This window comes from Ahaetulla prasina, chromosome 2, assembly GCF_028640845.1.
Source record: "Ahaetulla prasina isolate Xishuangbanna chromosome 2, ASM2864084v1, whole genome shotgun sequence".
NCBI classification, from domain to species: domain Eukaryota; kingdom Metazoa; phylum Chordata; class Lepidosauria; order Squamata; family Colubridae; genus Ahaetulla; species Ahaetulla prasina.
The window spans coordinates 119132232-119151477 of record NC_080540.1 but is presented as its reverse complement, the minus strand read 5'-3'; the positions used below and the strand labels follow the sequence as shown (position 1 = coordinate 119151477).

Sequence of the window (19246 nt, the reverse complement as noted above, 5' to 3'; positions counted from 1 at the left end):
TAGCCAGGCCCCAATGGATGGATATTGAAAGAGTAACATGTGCTGAAATCTTGGCTGCCAAGATGGTGTGCGATGGTAGAAGCTGCAACTTTTGAGAGCAGCGAGGGATCTGGGATTGCATTCCATTGATTCAGATTTGGCTGTATGCTCTGGAAAGGAGGAAATTGTAGAGAAAAATGAAGGCTTGCACCGTGCCAGGAATAATGTCTGCTGAAATCCTTAACTGTCTCTTTTGGTTGACTGTTCCGAGAATGTGTCCGTGTTCAAAAGCAGGATGCTAAATTTGAAAGATGTCCTTAAGGAATTTTGAAGGACTTCTTTCTAAAAAAAACCCTGCCCTTTTATCAGGACGTATGTGCACATGTATATATACACACATATAGGCATATGGAGAACAGTTCTTGTTGCAAAGGGGAGAACTAAAATAGGCTGCTTTGTTCTGCATACAAGGATGTGAGTGAGTCTCTGCAGATGCCAGCAAGGTATTTAATGTCAGATCCCTGTGACTTATCATGTTTGTTGTCTTGTGAAAGGCATGGGGGTTGGTGAAAAGTACAGCACCTTGGCTTCAATTAAAGTAGGGCTTATTTTACTCTAGACTGAGCACGGAGTTGCCGAGAGACATTTTGCTGCAGCATTTTTGCTGGCTCTGCATGCTGACGGGAGTAAGGGGCGGCAGTGAAAGGGGGGGGGGAGGCATTGTCTGGAACTGATCTGTGTGCTGGGCACGCACTCTGTTACAAGTGGGTCTCTGGAAAATGGCTGAGAATGAGGGAACGGCCTGGGCCCCAATTCCTTCCATCTTCTCTCTGCTTTGAGAGGGAGGGCTTCAGCCCTGGCCCTGTTCTTCAGCTGAATTTCCCTCCTTGACTGGGCCTGGAGGTACCTCTCTAACAGTACCTCTCTTGCATAAGGGCTTCCAATGTCTGTTTCCTTGTGATCTTTTCATAGGGCACTTAAGAACTCTGCTCATATGGCTGACGCGGGGGGGGGATGTTTGGGGTGTTTGCACTTGCTGTACTTTCCCTTAGTCTGAGCCCTACCAGGAAATATGCTGGGCAATTTACTAATTGCCTCCTCATGCCCCACTCAACACTGCTTCCAGCATTTTCAGAGTAGGTTGACTTAGGGATTCAGAGTCCCTCATGTTTGGAGCCACTTTTATTAATCTCTTTCCCCTGAAGAGATAAGGTTCTGACTTTAGCATAGGTTTGTCTGCGGACATTTCTGAACTCAGTGCTATTTTCAAATAACCGTCCCTGCGGATCCTTCTCTGTGGCAGTTCTAGGGCACTCTCTAGAATTGCCCAGTCTCTGCAAAAGTTCATGTCCAGTGCAGAGTGATGAGAATGTGGTTGTATGTTTGCAGACCTCTGGTTGCTCCTGGAGTAGCCACTGCTGAATAAATGGCTAACTTCTGGTTGGATCTGATAAGAAATCCCCCTTCAGGATGTTGAGCTGGCAGTGGAATCAGTCATTGTAGTAAGGCCTGACATAGTGACACAGTTCTGCAACTGAAGACATAGCCCAGTGATCTTGTTGGTGCCAGAACCCCCAAAATGCAATGCGAACAATCCCCGTTTTGGCTTCCAGGTTGGTGCAGGAGCTTTCCAGGCCCAAAATGGGGCATGGGGGCCCCCGTGCAAGCCCTCTTGCGCCCTGTTTTGGGCTTGGAAAGCCTCCTGCACCAACCTGCCCCCCCCACGCATGCGCCCCATCCCCACGCACATGTGCGCACATGTCCCCCCTTCATTCCACCCCCCGCATGCATGGCAGAGACTCAAAGACCAGCTGGCTGGCGGGAGGCGTACACGCATGCGCGGTGGAGCTGGGCTGGGGCAACGGCTGGCATGCCCACAGAGAGAGCTCTGCGTGCCATAGGTTCGCCATCACGGACATAGCCTCTCCTCTGCTAGGTTTTTTTGGTGGCATTGTTCCTTGCCTTGATATTGTCATTACAAAGTTTCCCAGATACTAGAACAATCCAAGACTAAATAGATGAGCCTACACAGTGTGAAGTTAAGAGGCTGCTCTTTAGAATAGTCATATTGTCATTTTTTTTGAAGAGTGTGAACATAATAGCACTTAGCAATATCACTTAGACTTACATACCGTTTCACAGTGCTTTCCAGCCTTCTCTAAGCGGTTTACAGAGTCAGCATGTTGCCCCCAACAATCTGGGTCCTCATTTTACCCACCTTGGAAGGATGGAAGGCTGAATCAATCTTGAGCTGGTCAGGATCGAACTCCCGAATTGCTGACAGTAGGTAGTCAGCAGAATTAGCCTGCAATACTGCATTCTAACCACTGCACCACGATGCTCTTAAGCATTTGCTCTGAAGAAATGAAACGGTATATTAAACACTTACGTATCCCCTAATACGTTGTTGATAGTAGCAGTAGACACACATATATCCCATAATTAAGTTATAAACTTTAACCATAATTAAGTTATAAACTTTCCCATGCTTGGTTTTGGCAGAATTCTCAGATGAATTCCAACCCCTCTTAGCCAGTATAGTCCATGTCTCTCCTGGCTTAAATGTTTGAATATTAAAATGCATCTGCCTTGGAGTTTCATATGCATCCCATAATTGTTCTTCTCTCTATGAGATCTGTGCTTTGCCTTCCCACAAGACAGGAAGAGGAGAGGGGGGTCATGAGAAGAGGCCATTTTTTTCTACCAAGAATGTGCCAATTCATCCTTTTCCTCTGGACTTTTGCTGGGCTTCTGCTTACCTTTTGACCTTTAGCAAAGAAAATGGCCTATAATTACTAAGAAGTGCAGAGGTTAAGGCTGTGCCAGTGAAACCAATCAGGCCTATTCTGTGAAAGAATCTCACTATTTTTGCTATTCATAATTATTTTTATTATTTGATTTTATTTATTTATTTATTATTTTAATTTATAGTATTTTAATTTATATATTTTAACATGTAATGTCGTACTTTACCGAGGATTCCATGGTAGTTAGGTTTTTTTCTTCTGCCTCTCCCGTCTCCTCTCCCCCTCCCCCCCCCCCCCCCCCGCACTGAGGTTAACAATTCTTGGATCTTTGAAGCCGTTTATGGAGGAGTACTATTTTAATTATGCATAAACGGATTTAAGAGTGCCTCCCCCTCGGACTTTCACAGTTTTGCAAATTCTCATGACCCTCTGCCTTTGTTCTGAAATATCCAGATAGCAACCAATAGCTATTCCTTTGGTGAGTATTTTCGCAATAAACATTGTTATTTGTGGGATTGTGGACAAGAATTGTCATAGCAAAACTTCATTTATGAGATCATCTTGTTTAACAATATACATAGTGGCAGGGAGGAGATAGAAGGAACCTCCTCTCCCCCCCCCCATTTATTTGTGTAGTGTATGTTGTATGAGAAGAGCCCTTGGTGTTTTGCATTGGGGCTGAGAAAAAAAGTTTACTTGAACCTCTCCAGAATTACTGCCTGAAAGGTAGACTCATGCTGTTCTGCGCTGGATGGATTGGAGTTCTCCCTTGATGGAAGGAAAATAAATAAGCAGGCAGGCAGGCAGGCTGGCTGGTTTTGGAGCAATAGCAATATTGCTGGGAAATAAAAAAGGAAATGCCAGATTAGACAGGAGGTAGTCATAAATAGCAAGTTTTAGAATTGGTTTTAAAGATCAGAGCATAGATTTCCAGTTGTGTGGTTCCAGCTTATATTGGACTATAGCCTTTTGGTTTGTTCTTTTGAGCTTAAATGTAAATTTACAATTTCTGCCATTATACATAGCGGGTTCTAACCAAACTCTTTTTTCCCCCTCCACAGCTGTCCAGTGTCTAGATGGCAATAAACCCTGTGAGAATGGTGGGACCTGTGTTGTTTACTCCAATGGAATTGCTGCTTGCCTGTAAGTGAACTCTACGCATGGCTTTTATAACAGCTGAACTAGCTTAAGTTATTTCTTCTTCTGAGTTAACATTTACTTGTTTGTTGCATTTATGTCCTGCTGTCTGTGAGAATCAAAAGCAGCTTTCACGGAATCTTCTCTAAGAAGATTTTATTCTCATCATAATCCTTAAAGTAACTCAAGTTGAGTGATTGACACAACTCTATGATCAAGTGGGAACTTGAACCAGGTTCTCCCCTTTCCAAGTTGTAAGATCCTGATTTCTGGCTCTCACTAGATACTTTGTTGTGAAAAGCAAGTATGTAGTTTACTTTGGAAGCCCTACAATTGTCAAGTGGAAATGTGGTAAGATTGTTGTGGAATGTCACAGAAAATAAAAGGTCTGGAAATTCTTACGATCTTCATAGTGAAGGTAAATTCACTTGAATTTACTTGAAAGGTGGATTCATTTGGAAGGGATTCACAGTGGCCTTGCCCCATTACAGGTTCTTGCTTGGTCCAGAGGAATTGTGAGGTAGTCATCCTGAATAATATTCATCAAGTTCAGAGTTATACTTGGAGTGCTTTTCAGTTGGAATACTGCTATAAGACATTTTGTTAATTTGATCCCCTGCGTCAAAACAGAATAAGTATAATAAGAGCAGATGAAATTAATTTAAAGAAACTTGAGTTCAGGTTACTGCTCTACCGTGAAGTATTTGGGGTGGAGCTTCACTAGACCGGTTTGTTATTTATCTGCCCATGCCACCCAATACCTTTGTTGTGAGGATAAAATGAGTAATCCTCACCTAAGCTACTCTTGAATTACTGGAAGGGAAGATGGGATAAGCATCTGATAAACAAGCTATCAAGTGGGTGTGACTCTTCATGACCACACAGGATACACTTTCTCCATGATGATCTTGGTCTCCAAACCTGGTGCTCCATGTCAATGGTGCATTGCACTGATTGCTGCTGTAATCACGTCCATCCATCTTATTTTTGGTTGTCCTTTCTTTCTTCTTTCCTGACATTATGAACTTATCAAGAGAGGCTATTCTTGATTGCTGGTTCCTTTATTGTTGATCTTAAAAGACAAAAGCTATTCGGTGTCTTGGTATCTTCACTGGCTATTCTGTTTCTTTCGTATTGGTATATTAGGCTGACCTTTTCTAATCTGTTGATCACTGATGTTCTCCTGATTTACTGGCATAGTTTATTAGAATTTTTGCAATTTCTTTTTCTGTTGCTTGCTATATTTCTGCTATATTTCATCAATTCCTGTAGCCCTCTGATTTGGTAATTTAGTGCTCTTCTAACTTCATCTTCTAGTCCAAGGGGTGAAATGCTCCCGGTTTGGACCGGATCACTCGATCCGGTAGCGATGGCAGGAGAAGAAAAAATGCTTCTAAAGGGTTCTGGTGATCCCGGCTGTTAAAAAAATTGCTTTTAAAGGGATCAGGCAACTCAGCTGGGATCGCCAGAACCCTTTAGAAGCATTTTTTCTACAGCCTCTTCGGCCGAAGAGGTTATAGAAAAAATGCTTTTAAAAGTAAAAAAAAAAAAAAAAAAAAGTTGACCACGCCCACCCAGTCTCATTACGCCCCCCACCAAGCCACGCCCACAGAACCGGTAGTAACAGATTTTACATTTCACCCCTGGTCCAGAAGTTCTTGTAGACATGGAATATCACAAAATAACTTGGCTGTTGACTTCTTTAATGATTTTAGCGTACTCTTTCCATTTTTTGTTTGCCCTTTTTTATAAATTGTTTTATTATAAGTTACTATTTGTATTTGGTACCTTTTTCTCAATTCAAATAACTTTCTGTTTTGCCACCTCTGTTTCCATCTTCAGTGCCTTGACAAATGTTGTGGTATTGCTTCTTGTCTTTTCTAACAGCTCTCTGATATTCTTTGTTAAGTTCCTTCCTGAGATCATTGTCTTTTTTGATTTTGGCTTCTCTTCCTGGCAATTTGCACCATTTGTTCCTGACATCCAGTTTGCTTTCTTTGGTTTCTTCATCTTTGGCTGACTCTTCACATTCATCATTAAGATTTTTCTGATTTGCTGCTACAGTTCCTCTAACTCTTCTAATTGTCAATGAGGTTCAAAACTTCAAAGTGATTCCCAATGTTTCCTTGAAAATTCTGAGTCATCATTTTGCAGATAGTGGTTGGCTTTCTTCTGCTTAAGTTTTTATTATTTATTTTTTTATATTTTATTCGATTTTTAATACCGCCCTTCTCCCGAAGGACTCAGGGCAGTGTACAGCCAAATAAAAAAGCACAATATATACATTAAAACAAGACTAAAACAAAACATATTACAAAATGACCAAAAATTTAAAGCAGTTTAAAACCCTAAAATATAAATAACCCCAGTTAAAATTTAGTAAAACATCTAAGCCAGTCCCGCTTGAATAAATAGGTGCGTTTTCAGCTCACGGCGAAAAGTCTGAAGATCAGGCACTTGACGTAAACCAGGGGGAAGTTTGTTCCAGAGCGTAGGAGCTCCTACAGAGAAGGCCCTACCCCTGGGGGCCGCCAGCCGACATTGTCTGGCGGACGGCACCCTGAGAAGGCCCTCTCTGTGTGAGCGTACAGGTCGGTGGGAGGCATAGGGTAACAGCAGGCGGTCCCGTAAGTACCCGGGCCCTAAGCCATGGAGCGCTTTAAAGGTGGTAACCAGAATCTTAAAGCGCACCCGAAAGACCACAGGAAGCCAGTGCAAACTGCGCAGGATTAGTGTTACATGGGAGCAACGGGTTGCTCCCACTATTACCCGCGCAGCTGCATTCTGGACTAACTGCAGCCTCTGGGTGCACTTCAAGGGCAGCCCCATGTAGAGAGCATTGCAATAATCCAAACGGGAAGTGACAAGAGCATGAGTGACCGTGCATAAGGCATCCCGGTCAAGGAAGGGGCGCAACTGGCGAACCAAGCGTACTTGGTAAAAAGCCCTCCTGGAGACGGCCGCCAAATGATCGTCAAACGACAGCCGCCCATCCAAGAGGACACCCAAGTTGCGCACCCTTTCCGTTGGGGCTAGTGACTCACCCCCAACAGTCAGCCGTGGCTGCAGCTGACTGTACTGGGGTGCTGGCTTCCACAGCCACTCCGTCTTGGAGGGATTGAGCTTGAGTCTGTTTCTCCCCATCCAGACCCGTACAGCTTCCAGACACCGGGACAGCACTTCGACAGCTTCGTTGGGGTGGTCCGGGGTGGAGAAGTACAGCTGCGTATCGTCAGCGTACAGATGGTAACTCACTCCGAAACCACTAATGACCTCACCCAGCGGCTTCATGTAGATGTTGAACAGGAGGGGCGAGAGAATCGACCCCGAGGCACCCCACAAGTAAGGCGCCTCGCGGTCGACCTCTGCCCCCCTGTCAACACCGTCTGCGACCGGTCGGAGAGATAGGAGGAGAACCACCGATAAACGGTGTCTCCCACTCCCAAGCTCTCAAACCGGTGCAGCAAGATACCATGGTCGATGGTATCGAAAGCCGCTGAGAGATCTAATAGGACCAGGGCAGAGGAACAACCCCTATCCCTGGCCCTCCAGAGGTCATCTACCAACGCGACCAAAGCTGTCTCCGTACTATGACTGGACCGGAAGCCGGACTGGAACGGGTCTAGATAGACAGCTTCATCCAGGTACCGGGGAAGCTGCCACGCAACCACACTCTCTACAACCTTCGCCACAAAGCGAAGGTTGGAGACTGGACGATAATTTCCCAAAATAGCTGGGTCCAGGGAAGGCTTCTTGAGGAGGGGTCTCACCACCGCCTCTTTCAAGGCAGCGGGGAAAACCCCGTCCAACAATGAAGCATTTATAATTCCCTGGAGCCAGCCTCGTGTCACTTCCTGAGTAGCCTGCACCAGCCTGGAAGGTCACGGGTCCAGTGGTTGCATGTAACCTCCCCAGCAACCTGTCCACGTCCTCGAGAGCCACAGACTCATCCCAAACAACCTCAACAAGACGTGCCTCCGTCATCCCACTTGGATCATCGCAATTTTGGTCTAAACTATCCTGAAGCTGAACAATTTTATCGTATAGATAACCGTTAAACTCCTCAGCACGTCCCTGCAAGGGGTCATCCCGCCCCTCCTGATTAAGGAGGGAGCGGGTCACCCGAAACAAGGCGGCCGGGCGGTTATCTGCCGATGCAATGAGGGTGGAAACATAAGAACGTTTCGCTTCCCTCATTGCCACTAGGTAGGTCTTAGTAAAAGATCTCACTAGTGTCCGATCAGCTTCGGAACGGCTAGACCTCCAAGTACTCTCTAGGCGTCTTCTCCGGCGTTTCATCTCCCTCAGCTCCTCAGAGAACCAAGGAGCCAGTTTGACTTTGAACTTGCATTTAACCAATTTGCAGTCTATTTTGATCATGTCTGTTTTGTACCTGAGCTCTTCTGCCTCCTTGTATTCCATCTGGTGATTGATGTCCATGTAAAGAAGCAATGTTCTGGCTGTTTGAAGACTGTGTTAGCAACGAAGAAATCATTGGATTGGCAGAAACTGATAATGTAGCCTATACAATCAACTATGTTTTGTTTAAACTTTGGCAGTCTCCAATCATAAGCAGCACAATTGGCATGTCCTGTTGATTTCATTTTAAAACTTGACCATAAAATTTGACAGCTTCCTCTTCTGCATCAATGATTGATGTCCTAACTTGGATAAACATCATAATTAAAGATTATCTCTGAAGTCCAGCTGAAGTCAGTTATTGACTTTATTGTACCCAAGCACTGTGTTTGTCATATCGTTCTTGCCTGTGAAAACAACACCGCGCTCTTTGTTTATCGTATACTGCAGAGTGAACAGTATGATCTCCTGAATGAAAGTAGTCAATTCCAGTCCATTACAATTTATTGATGCCTAAGATATCATTCTGGGCTCAGTTTATTTAATCTTTCATTGTATTGAGCTTCCCCATGCTCATCCTTCTTATGTTTTGTATTTTTACTATACTTTGTGGCTTTGAATTTTCTTTTCCTGCATTGCAACATCAGCAACTAGACTCCCAAAGGCTTTAATTTTACTACATCATAAACACGGTACCATTAGTACTCCAAAAAATACTCAGCAATTCCTCAGTAGCATATTGAGTGTTACCTGAGCTGAGGGGCTCATTATCCAGCACATTATACTGTGTTTCCCCAAAAACAAGACATCGCCTGAAAATAAGGCCAAGCCTGATTTTTGGGGTGGGCGTAAATATACGCCCTCAGCCAAAAATAAGCCCTAGTGAAGGGGTGGGCATGGGCAACACAGGAAGCAGCTCTTCCCTGGTCACTTTATGGAAGCTCGGCATCTTAATTGCGGCCCACGGATCAGCTGAGCCAGCAGGGTCCGGGAGCTGCTTCTCATTCTGTCTCTCTGCGGAGGCCTCCCAGTGCAATGCTCTGCCACAGCTTCAGAGCAAACGTCCGCCTTTCCCTGCTCAGGATTGCAAGGCTGAAGGCTTCAGAGGGAGCATTTTTGGGATGTGTGTCTGTGCAGAGCTCCCCAAGGATAGAACAATCGATCGGCAGGGAAATGTGGGGGGGAGCAAGGTGAAACCTCCAGCCTTACCTTTGGGCTGCTGAGTGCCAGCCTGCATGACTTCCACTGCTGCTTCTGGGATCACTTCTTTCCCTCCTACCCACCCCCATCTTTTCCCCTTCCACTGCTGCTTCTGGGGAGCAGGAAGCATGATGGAGAGAGCGGGGCCAGTGGTAGCACTTTAAGACAGTAAGATGTGCCCGAAAATAAGCCCAAGTGCTTATTTTGAAGCCCAAAAGAAAATAAGATCTTGTCTTGTTTTCGGGGAAACACAGTATTGTCAATCACCCCATATTGTCTATCAGTGTGGTTTTCTTAGTAAAACACAGTAGTTGCTTCCCATTGCCTTCTCCCACACAATATTAAACAATATTAAATACTGTTAGTAAAATTATCACCTGCTTCTTCCTTCTTTTTTAAAAAATTCTTTATCTACAAATTATATAGCTATAATAAGAACTAATACAAACTGAAATAGGACAGAGGAAATCAAAAGAAAGAAATTACAGTAAAAGCTAAAAGTGCAATTAGAAAAAAGTAGGGGAAATAGGAAAAAAGGAGAAAGATATAAAGGAAGATGTAAGGATATAAAGAAGTGGCTCCTGATATTTTTCACAACAATTACTAGTAATCCAGGTGGCTTTTTCTCCTAAGGCAGTGATGGTGAAACTTTTGGGCACCGAGTGCTCAAACTGGAATGCACGTGCATACACATGTATGTGCGTGTGCTGGAGTGCTGGAAACCCGAAGACCTGCTGGCTGGTGCACACATGCCTGTTTTTTGGCCGAGCCAAAAACAGCCTGGAAACGGCCCGGAAAAGGCTAGAAAATGGAAACCAGAAGAGCAGCTGGTAACTGCACGCATGCCCACAGAGAGAGTTCTGTATGCCACCTATGGCACATGTGCCATGCGTTTGCCATCACGGTCCCAAGGAAAGACTAAATTCACAGTCTCCTGGTTTCTAGTCCAATTCCATAATTGCTATACCAGACTGATACAGATGCCTGCTTGCTTTAACTGGACAGCTATGATGACCTTTATAAATATTGGGAGGGTCTGTGGTAAGTATATACTCTAGGCCAGGGGTTCCCAATGGTGGCAGGTTTAAGATACATGGACTTAAAGTTCTGGAACTTCTGAACTTCCAGAATTTCTCAGCCAGTTAGTTCCCCATGCTGGCTTGGGAAGTTTGGGAGTTGAACTATGTGCATCTTAAAAGTTGCCAAGACTGAGAACCTCTGCTCTAGGCATACGCACAGTTCTTTGCTCATCACTCCTAGGAGTTATCACCTCCCCACCATTATGATGATACACAGGCTAGAGCAGGGGTCTCCAACCTTGGCAACTTTAAACTTGGAGGACTTCGACTCCCAGAATTCCCAAAGCTGGCTGGGGAATTCTGGGAGTTAAAGTCCTCCAGGCTTGAAGTTGCCAAGGTTGGAGACCCCTGGGCTAGAGAGAGTAAGTACTGTTAGATCCTCAGCCAAAAAAAAAAAAAAGATACACTACATATCATTTGGTGGATCCCAGGAGGCAGGCCTTCTCTGCAGTGGCACCCACCTGATAGAATATTTCCTCACAACTTCCCCCACCCCCACAAGTTACCATTTCTGGAGTCCCTCAAGGTACAGTACTGTCTCTCAAGGCATGAGATTAGGCCTAGGGTCCCAGGGGAAATGGAGACACTCTTAGATGGCTCCATTGTGGCTGATCTCTTACTATATCTGTGGTTTATGTATTTTTTTTTTAAAAAAAGAGGTTTTTTTCATTTGTGATGGTGACTTTTTAATATTTTAATTGATCTGTTTTTATATAGTAGTTGTTTTTATAAATTGTTAGACATTGTTGTCTTTATGAGATGGGCAGCCATAAAAATATGAGAAATAAATAAAATATCAGTAGTGGGGGTAGAACAGATTTGATTTGGGAAAAAAGACCCTACTTCCCATCCTATTTGGAATATCCTGAAACTTTAAATAAAAATGAAACTTGGGAGACTGTAATTCATAAATCATAGGGAATCTTTGCTTTTGACCTGTCTGTTTATAAAATAGCACATTCCTCAAGCTGGGAGGTTGTTATGGGGATTTGTCAATATTGGATGCTTATTGTTTTGATTGGTTTGACAGCCACTAGGTTACCTTCTATAGGATCTTGTGCATATTTTGGCAGGCACTGCATTGCATTGTAGGAGAATACTTTTTGGAATACATTTTATATTGCCTTACAATGTTGGCTCTACTTTCCTATAACAGGATTTCCAAGCTATATTGCTAAATTGTGAAAGTTGGAGGAGGGGGATGGAAAAAGGAAGAGCTATTTAGAGTACAGAAGACACAGTACATTTCAGCATTGTTAATTTATAAACATCGCTTCCTGTTGAGGTGATATGGTGCAAGGTGCTTTTTTGGAGTCATTGCGTGGATGGCCCAGGGCTCTTTGATTCTCACTCGCCCTGCTCCTTCAGTTGCTTCTCCTAGTGGCAGGTGAATGAACTTGTGAGGTGAGTTACTAACTTGGCACACTGCTGCCTGTGTTGGAATCCAGGACAGGTGGATCTGCCTGAAGCTGCCACGCCCAGAACAGGTGAATCACTGGCAGGGACAAAGTCTGGCCTGGATCCCTGGATGGGATTTGATACAACACGAAAAAGAATAGCTAGCTCGTAAACTTGATCTGGAGTCCAAAGATGGAATACTGCCACCAGCACTGTAATGGCGTTTCGCCAATTTCTTTTAGGCTTTGTGGAAAATAGTGGTACGAAGGATGGGGGCGGGTGGGCTTTTGAGAAATGATAGACGTATTTTGCTGGGGGTTCAAGAAAGAGGAAAAAATATGCAGCATGGTCTGAAACCTGTTGGGCAGGTTAAGTGGGGAGGCCTGGGAGTGCCCAGTATTGAAGGGAAAAGCTTTCCTCCCTTCTCCCCCTTCTTTCCTTTATATCTCCTCAACACCTGCACAGAGGCCTCTGAAAGGGATATGGTCACCTTTTGACTTTTTGGTTTGGCTGTACCCAATTGGGGGGAGGAAGACAATAGGTAATTTTCATTTCAGGTCAGCCTATTTCTCCTTTCCTCCACCCTCCCTCCTTTGTGGCTTGAATGAGGAAGTGGCATTTGTTAAAGGCAGTTGCTTCAAAATTGGTGCAAATAGTGTGTTGGGAAATTAGAAGGAAAGCTTCTAAGAGAGGTGTAGAAGAAGGAAAAGAGAGCATGGCTGGAGCTGGGAGAGAAATGAGCTAGGATGGATATTGGAATTGAATTAAACCTGCTACAAAGTAGGTATTGGGTTGAAAATGTTAGATGCTGATGAAATACAGATTTTAGATTTTAACACTAAGCCTGAGGCTGCGGAATCTTGCACACTATTTGTAGGTGTAAAAATACTGAGTGTAAAATGAAAGCCTCTCCTCAAATATGTGTACCACTTCTACTCCAGAAGTTTGTTTGCAGAGGGATCATTATACTCCACACGGTTTTCTGTCTTAGCGCTTGGTCCTTCATATCTATTGCTTAATCTGTTTGAGACAAACAAAATTTAATATTCAGGAGAGAGAGAAAGAATCATCTTACTGTGAGTAGCCAGCATAAACCTTCCCATTCAGTATATGCAAATATACACATGAATCCTAATCCTAGAATTGTAGTTTCCTTGGTTTCATAGTCTGGATTTTGATATGCTAGGATTCAGGGCTAATAGGCCTCACTAGCTTTTTATTTGCACAGAAGAATTGGGCAGACTAGCATGAGAAGACTTAGACTGCAATTCTGTGCATGCTTTGAAGGGAGTAAATCCAATTAAGCCCAGTATGACTTAATTCTGAACATTGCCAGCATTATATTCCAGGATGGGGATTTAGAATTTTCTGTAGAAGGGGACTTGTTTATAATACCAGGAGGCCATTCTTGAAGAGATGGCATCTCTGCAAGCTTCTGGAGCAGAGGAAATGTGTGTTTCTTACTTTTTGATATCTGATCCCTAATCTATTGGAAAAATATCTTTCTTGAACTTTTTTTTTAAAGGGGAAGTGTCTCCAAAAGAGAGTTTCTTTCTCTTCTCCAGTGGGGCAGTTAGCATCCAAATTATATATTTTAAAATCTCCTGACCATTTTTCAGCTAAAAATACAAACAACTGATTACAAATACCATTTACCTTAAAGCCCAAAGATCCTACCCCCATGTTGGCGAACCTATGGCACACATGCCGGAAGTGGCACACAGAGTCATTTCTCCCAGCACGCAGAGCCCTTGCGCATTGCTCTTCTGGGTTCCGGTGCGCTGCCCATCTGGGTTTCATGCGCACTGGTAGGCCAGAAACTAGAAGAGCAATTGCACATGCGCATTCCAGGAAGGTGATATTCCTGTTTTCAGAATGTGCATGCACACCGGCCAGCTGGTCCAGTTTCTGCCGTGCATGCACACGCAAACACCAGCAACAGGCCCGCATGCCAAAAGATGTGGAGAGGGGATCCTGGTGGTTGCTCCAAAGGGAGCAGAGCAAGGTAAGCCGGGGCTTCCCTCCCTCCCTGCCCGTGCAGGCTTCTTGCACAGCCCCAGGCGGTCTGAACCAGCAGCCGGTGAAGGTGGGGTGGTGGTGGTGGGCTGCCTGCGCAGACGACCCCGTGGCCTGGTCTCCTCTCCGCTGGGAGCCACCATTCCCTGGCTCATGGCTGCTCCTTGGCCCCACCGGGGAAACTCTGAACGCATGGCTTGCCTGGGCTCCTCCCTGCTGGGAGCCACAGGTTGAGCAGGTGCGGCTGGCGGGGCTTTGGCGGACCAGCAGCTGGTGAGCTCCGAACACATGGCTTGCATGGGCTCCTTCCCACTGGGAGCTGCCATTCCCTGGCTCAGCACAGCACCCCCACCCTGACCCCGCCATACCTGCTGCTGTGCCGTCGGCTGAGCCAATGTTGAGGAAGGAGCAGCGGGCAGGGCAGCCAGCCGCCCAGCCAGCAAATGTTGCCCCATGCGCCTGAGCCAGTCGGTCATTCTTGCCCTTCCCCTGCAGCCTGCGACTCCCAGCAGAAAGTAGCCCAAGCAAGCCGCGTATTCAGAGTTTCCCTGTTGGGGCTGAAAACACTTCCGCTGTACGCTGCCGTCTCTTCTCCGGGGAAGAAGCGAGATGCCGGAGGAGCAGGAAGCTCGTCGGGTGGCCTCCTCCAACCCGGCTGGCCTGCTCTCCACGATGCTGGTGACAGCAGCGGCTTGCTTTCCTGCCCCGAGTGCGGCACACAAACTTTCCATGATGCTTCCCAAACTTCAGTACAGGGCTAAGGGCAGGCCAGAGGCAGAGAGGGAGGAGCAAGCAGCTGCTATGCCTTGGGGCTCTGGTGAGAGGCAGCCGAAAGCTCCATGCAGAGGCCGCCAATCATGAGCCCTGGGGGCGCCTGCTTCCAAGGGAATGGCTCGGCTATGGAAGAAGTGAGCAGCCGGGAAACTTCCTCGCCGAGAGATGGGCAGACGGACGCTGCGCTTATGGGGGGAGTGGCACCAGACACCTCCCTTTTCCCCCTGGCTGACTCCAATACCGGCCCTGCCGCTCCTCAGCCTCTTTCAGCTCTGGAGTTTTCTGCTCTCCACAGTTCAGCGCTGTTTTCAATCGGCAGCTGAAGCAAAGCTCCCAGTTTCCCTGCACGCAGCGCAAGTGAGCAAGTCAACAGCACATGTAGCGTCCATCTGCCCGTCTCTTGGCGAGGAAGCTTCCCGGAGAGGCGGCTGAAAGCTCCATGCAGAGGCCACCAATCACGAGCCCCAGGGGCGCCTGCTTCCAAGGGAACGGCTCAGCTACCTTGAAGCGAGCGGCCAGGAAGCTTCCTCGCTGAGAGATGGGCAGATGGATACAGTGCACGCACTTGCCTCACTCACTCGTGCTGCATGCGGGGAGACTGGGAGCTCGGCTTTGGCTGCCGACTGAAAACAGTGCTCAGCTGCGGAGAGTGGCAAACTCCAGAGCTGAAAGAGGCTGAGGAGCGGCAGGGCCGGTGTTGGAGTCAGCCAGGGGGGAAAGGGAGGTGTCTGGTGCCACTCCCCCCTACAAGCGCAGTGTCCATCTGCCCGTGTCTTGGCGAGGAAGCTTCCTGGCCGCTCACTTTGAAGTAGCCGAGCCGTTCCCTTGGAAGCAGGCGCCACTAGGGCTCGTGATTGACAGCCTCCACATGGAGCTTTCGGCCACCTCTCCGAGAAGCTTCCTTGCTGTGGTGGGGGTTGGGTGGGGGTGCTGTACCAAGCCAGGGAACGACAGCTCCCAGTGGGGAAGGAGCCCAGGCAAGCCGTGCTTTCAGAGCTCACTGGCTGCTGGTCCGCCAAAGCCCTGCTAGCCACACCTGCTTAGCCTGCGGCTCCTGGCAGGAAGGAGCCCAGGAAAGCCATGCATTCAGAGCTTCCCTGGCACGGCTGAGAGCATGACCATCACCAGGGAACAGCGGCTCCCAACGGGAAAAAGCCCAGTCAAGACTCAGCTTCAGAGCTTCCATGGCGGCGCTCTCAGCCCCGCATCTCGGCAGTGCCATGCATTGGCTGGGGAATGGCTGTCTCACCAGAGAACGATCCGGTACCTAGTTGTCCTCCAGTAAGAGGCATGCCGACCATCTTGGAAAAATGGGGGGCTGTTCAGGGTGTGCGCATGGGCAATGTGGGATGCGTGCACAGGGGGAGCATGGGGTGGGTGTCGTTCGCGCATGCACAAATGGGGTCTTGCATTGCATTATGGGTGCCGGCACACGGGAGTGCTCAGACTTTTGGCACGCAATGCCAAAAAGGTTCACCATCACTGTCTTAGCCCTTATGGTCAATTTAAAAGAGTGATTTACCATACTTTTCAGAGTATAAGACGCATTCCTCCCCCCCCCCCAAAAAAAGAGGGTGGAAATGTTGGTGTGTCTTATACACTGAATATAGCCATTTTTGGCTTCCTGAAACTCCGTCCCATGTATCCCATTTTCGTGAAAAACAGGCCCGTTTTTCATAAAAATAGGATGCGCAGATGGTTTGAGAGGCCTGCAGAGTGCTCCTGGGGTCTGGGGAGGGCAAAAAGGTAATGTGTGTGGGGTGTGCAAGGCCAAAAAGGGCCTTGTTTTTTTGCTAAAACAGGGACATTTTTGCCCTTATCAATCCCCAGGAGCACTCTGCAGGCCTCCCAAAGCCACTGCATGCCCCGTTTTTGCGAAAAACAGGCCCATTTTTGGCCTCCCAAACTCCCCACACGTCACATTTTTGCCCTCCCCAGCCCCCAGGAGCATTCTGCAGTGCTCCCAAACCCTCTACACATCCCGTTTTTGTGAAAATGGGCTCGTTTTTGGCCTACCAAATCCCCTATGGATCACGTTTTGCCCTCCTATTTCAAGAGCACTCCACAGGCCTCCCAAACCCTCTGTGCTTCCTGTTTTTGTGAAAAATGGGCCCGTTTTTGTGAAAAATGGGCAGAGGGTTTGGGAGGCTTGCGGAGTGCTCCTGGGTCTGGGGAGGGCAAAAACGTGATCCGTAGGGGATTTGGTAGACCAAAAACGAGCCCATTTTCAAAAAACCGGGACCTGCAGAGGATTTGGGAGGCCTGCTGGGGACTGAGGGCAAAAACATTTTTTTTCTTCTTTTACCTCTTCAAAATCTTGGTGCGTCTTATACTCCGGTGTGTCTTATAGTCTGAAAAATATGCTATATATCATTTAAAGTCAGGGAAAGAGTGCTTCTGCGCAAGGACCTCTTTCTGTTACAGCCATTTAAGGACCAAATTTGCTCTGACAGGCCTCTCATTCACATATGCACCCATTAACTCTGCCTGCCACCCATTCTTGATTACAATACTGTGAGTCAGAAAGGGACAAAAATGATTCAGTGACCATTTTACTGTTAATGATTTCTTTTCCCTTGCTTTTTACTTGAACAGGACATACTGGTATATGTGGAAATAAATATGCATTTGATATTGTCATGTCTAGCTCGGTGAGCAGTATTTATTAACATCCCAGCAAGTAATTCTAATTGTATCATAACTTGACGCTTCCTTGTTTCTTCATGCTCTAGATTTTACAGGATAGATTTTGTGCTGCCTAAGATATAAATTTCAGGGGAACTGGGGGAGACAGTGACAACAATAAAGCAAGGTAATCATTTATTCTTGAAGTTCCCGCTTAATGAGAGGTTATGAAAGATGGTGAGTTTGGGATATTAGCTACAAAAAACAAAATGTGAGTCACTTGCACATCCTCTGGTGTGCTTCCTGTGTAATATGCAATGGCCCCTTTGCTTCTTTCCTCCACAGCATTAATTCTACATTTAGGTGGAGTTTGCACATCTAATTAAGTTAGGTACCTTTTTTCCTTTACTCATAAATCTACAAAGTTACACACACACACACCCAGTGCAAGAGATGCTCTCTATTATTGGTGGAATCTTGTATTAGATTAATTTTAAGCATTATCTACTTTTCTCAGTATATTTAAGAATTAAGTAAAATGAAGTTAGCTCTTTTCTTGTTCCTTTCACTGAGGAGCATGGTTGGCTGGGGATTTCTGGGAGTTAAAGTCCACATATATTCATTGCTAAGTTGGAGAAACCTATGTCTAACTCATGGCTTGGCAAGATCTTTCAGTTTGGATCTTTGCAAAGAACGGTATCAGAAATTAGGCCAGAAACATGAAAAACTACCAGGGCTTAAAATATTATTTGCCAGGATTCTGTAGCAAGAACAGCTAGAAGGGAGGCTGGGTGGCTTATCTTCTTACTTCAAGCTGTATTCTTTCGGTGCTGCTGACCAAGTACAAGTCCTCTTTGCTGGTGTGCTGAGATGAGAAAAACTGTTGTTTTCCTTATTTGGATGGGTGTGAATGGGATTTTCCTGCAGTGCCCTCAAGCAAGCCACAGTCTTTCAGTTTTGGCAAAGGGCTCTAGGCCTGCTACTAATGCCGGCTCAACCCTGGTGTAAGGCTGAGTCACAGAGTGCTGAGCGATGTGCACAGACAGATTTGGTGATTCACAGCCTCTGGAAGGAGAAACAGAAACTGACTCTTTTCTGAAGGTGAGCAAGCAGGGGCACAATGCCAGGGCTTGGCTGCTATTACTGAAAGAAGAGGCCTTCTCCTTAGGGGAATCAAGGCACCACAGGTTGTAAGATTGCATGTATATTGCCCTGGGGCAAGGAGGAGTGTTCCCTAGATTAGCAAGGCCCTACTTGTTGGTGCAGGACAGTAGTTTGTGGCAGGTCTGCCATATGCTGCAGGCCAATGTTCTTCCTTTATGCCTCTGATTTTGGTTTAGTTATACTGTGTGCATATTTTATTTATTTAATCATATTTTTATACCGCCCTATCTCCCAAGGGACTCAGGGCGGTTTACAGCCAAGTAAAATATACACATAAATACAAGTTAAAACCCCAATTTAAAAAACTTATTAAATACGGCCGAATATTAAAATCCCAATAAAATAGTAAAACCCCATTAAAACTAAATTTAAAAATTTTAAATTCTAGTCCAGTCCTGCGCAGATAAAAAGATGTGTCTTAAGCTCGCGGCGAAAGGTTCGAAGGTCAGGAAGTTGGCGAAGTCCTGGGGGAAGTTCGTTCCAGAGGGTGGGAGTCCCCACAGAAAAGGCCCTTCCCCTGGGCATCACCAGCCGGCACTGCCTGGCTGACGGCACCCTGAGGAGTCCCTCCCTGTGAGAGCGTATGGGTCGGTGGGAGGCAATCGGTGGCAGTAGACGGTCCCGTAAGTATCCCGGTCCAATGCCATGGAGCGCTTTAAAGATAATTACCAAAATCTTGAAGCGCACCCGAAAGGCCACAGGTAGCCAGTGCAGTCTGCACAGGAGAGGTGTCACATGGGAGCCACGAGGGGCTCCCTCTATCACCCG

At 46.3% G+C, this 19246-nt stretch overlaps 1 protein-coding gene across 3 annotated transcripts in view; it reads left to right on the top strand.

The window, feature by feature from the left end:
• The window catches only part of NOTCH3 (notch receptor 3), a 71185-nt gene that overhangs the window by 12154 nt on the left and 39785 nt on the right, over positions 1-19246 (top strand). For 2 of the 3 annotated variants that reach the window (XM_058170448.1, XM_058170449.1), the window contains exon 2: positions 3788-3869. In XM_058170448.1, coding sequence (XP_058026431.1) covers positions 3788-3869 — 82 coding nt within the window. Of the gene's footprint in view, positions 1-3787; positions 3870-19246 lie in introns of those variants that run through there. The other variant, XM_058170450.1, reaches the window with a different exon arrangement.